Genomic DNA, 2,864 nt, shown 5'->3' with positions numbered 1-2,864 from the left:
TATATAGAGAGTTTGATTTTGAATCCCAAGAAAACAAATTCCCATTTATCCATCCTGTCACCTGTGACCTGTCCCTTCCCTCCATAGAAAAAGATACATCAACCCCATTATATTCCCAACCCTTATTTCATTCTCAGCATCACCCTTCCTTCAACATACGTGTATATATATATATGCACCCAAAACTTTCACTTTGTCCAAACAGTGCTCTGGCCTAAGAGCTACCCATCTCCAATAATATTCTTCTCCCCCCTCCCCCCAACTTTTATAAGCATGCCTGCTCACTTGGTGGATGAAGAAGCCATGGAGCTTTTGCTCATGGCTCATCAAGCTTGTTGTCATGGCATGAGAAAACAAACAATAGGGTTAATGTTATAAGATGTCTTGGCGATATCTCTCCTGAGCTTTCTCTTCTTGCATGCTTTCTTTCTTCTTTTGAACCCCACTAAGGCTGTTCGAGTTTTCTTGACCTTGCAAGCCCAACAAACTACTGATATGGGTCAAGAGAAGTTTGGATTCATGCAACTTCTTTCTCCTTCCTTCTATCTTTCGAAACTGGATCTCTTTATTTTCTGTAAAATCAGTGGAGTTGGTTTAATTGTACATCATCTGCATTATGAGCAACTGGTGGCATGCAGCTGTGGATGAAAATACAAGCGCTTCAGTGATCTTCTTCTTCTTTTCTTTCATATTATCTCTTTCTTTTATCTGTGTAAGGGCAGAAGAAATATCTGCTCCAGTTCTTATTTTCTAGCAAATTTTGTTTGACTCAACTGTGATATATGATGAGTTTTCGTTAAGAATTCTAGAAAATCAGATATTACAATTGCACGCATGTTTGCATATGTGGTTCACTCACGTACACGTCTTTTCATCTTAAAGGTTCAAGAATTTGTATCCGGCTAAGTAGATTTTATTCTTTATTTAAAGTTAAAAATTATACTGTTAATTTTAGTTATTTATTTTCACTATTCTATTAAAATGGACAAAATATTAGAGAATAACATTTTGTTTTACATTGAGCAAGTGAATTGTGCTCAGCGAATCGAATAATGCTGTACTTATAACTTTTATCCACATTTTATCTCCAAAGTAACACTTCTTTGTAATTTTTTTTGGGCCAACAAATGTAATACCGCTTTTAAAATAGATGAAAATATAATAGTGTGATAGCTAATTTGATGATAATTTTAAAAGTCACGACAGTTATGAATATAAAAGTCTTATGTATATAGCATTATTACTCCACCGAACCTGATGAGTACCGTAACAACAAATCAAATATTTTTTCAAATTACTGAATCGGATGCCGCTCTTTTCTCCCATTTAAACAACCCGGCTACCCAAAGATAACATTTGCCCGTATGAGAATGCTCTTAGGTTCAAAACCTCAGCAGGTGTACAAGTAATAAGGAAGCTTTCATGATCAGGCTTCCAAGAAAACAATTACAAGCATTATATGTGCCGCATGAGTTCTTTTGTTGTTTGTCCTAGTAAATAATGCAGCGTTACAAACAACTTTGTGTTGTAGGCTACTTCATACTTGTGCATATTCTCAGCAATTATCTCAAAGTTGTAGGATTGTGTGGATCTCATATTTGTCCTCATCACCCTCCCCACAGTAACCCTCAACCCCACTGAGGAACCCAGCAACCCCTTTACTCCGCCATCACCTTCCGCCGCCGCCTATAGCTCGCAGAGGAACCCAGCCACCCCTTTTACCGCAGCATTACATTCCTTCGCCTTGCGCTAATCGTAAAATCTCTTACTGAGGGACTTATTTTGGAATTGTTGGTGATGATATTTAACATTGTCAAGTAAATTTTATTAGTTTTGAATTTTTTTTCTGTACCAACCATAAAACAAAAAACATTTTCAGATCTCAACCAAAAGACAGAAAATTATTTAAACCCATTAGTTTAAATTCTGGTTTTTTGTTCTTATTTTGAAATAATAACATCAACAACGTTATAACGCTTTTTCAAACCAAAAACAAAAGATACCTCTCAAGACAGCAGAGACACTATAATTTTTCCCGAAAATATTTTCCCTCAAAAATGATTTTAGTCAAGACAAACACAGCCTTAAAAGGAACTGACCAATGTTCTACTTTCATGTTTCTCAGGACTGCATTAGACTTTCAATTTCATTCAACACATAAAAATGTTCCTCCATATACCATAATTATCAAGATACACATTCAGCCAGGAGAGAGAGAGAGATAAATAAGAAAATATGTAGTTTCCGCTTAACTTGCACTGTGACCTACAAATTGTAAATTATACACCATGCCCTCTAAAACCTACCAATTTCCGCATTTTAATAATATATATATACAAAAAAAAATTACATTCATCGGGTAAAAAGAAAAATGTACATTCAATATAATTTCACCCTTGCTCTTACATTACTCTCATCTTTCCTTCTAACTCATCAAACCGCAAGAACTAGCACCTTAATTGTGCCCTGACTATTAGCAGTTAGCATTGTAGGGCTGTCACTCTTCCAGCATACCGCACTAATGAAGTAAGATGCAACATCATCATCAGAGTCATTAACATTTGGAGAACTAAATTTATGCCAAGTCACAGGCCTGGGGATTTCCTGCATTAGACACCAAAACTTAGCTTAGTTTGTGTCAAGGTTACATCTATAAGCAATGCCCATTTTTAAGTAAAATGAAAAATGTAGAGATGCCATTTATTGGTCAAGATTTAATGTTGTTATATCTATTAGTGTAAATGATATTATGTTATAAATATGTTAGCATATCATTCAAAAAATTTAAATTTACACAGTTAAATGCAATAATATTAAATCCTAAACATGAAATGGCTTCTCCCAATTTCCAGTGAAATGGAGAG

The 2,864-nt window shown here is 35.1% G+C and overlaps 1 protein-coding gene across 1 annotated transcript in view; it reads right to left on the bottom strand.

The window, feature by feature from the left end:
• Positions 1 to 2,225: 2,225 nt before the first annotated feature.
• Positions 2,226 to 2,864, bottom strand: part of COP1 (Transducin/WD40 repeat-like superfamily protein) — a 12,712-nt gene continuing 12,073 nt past the window's right edge. The window contains exon 13 of the mRNA XM_059594620.2: positions 2,226 to 2,604. Coding sequence (XP_059450603.2) covers positions 2,434 to 2,604 — 171 coding nt within the window. The 3' untranslated portion in view covers positions 2,226 to 2,433. The remainder of the gene's footprint in view (positions 2,605 to 2,864) is intronic.

This window comes from Corylus avellana, chromosome 5, assembly GCF_965113065.1.
Source record: "Corylus avellana chromosome 5, dhCorAvel1.hap1.2, whole genome shotgun sequence".
NCBI lineage: Eukaryota > Viridiplantae > Streptophyta > Magnoliopsida > Fagales > Betulaceae > Corylus > Corylus avellana.
Note: the sequence above shows the minus strand (reverse complement) of the source record. Positions and strands in the feature narration are given on the sequence as shown.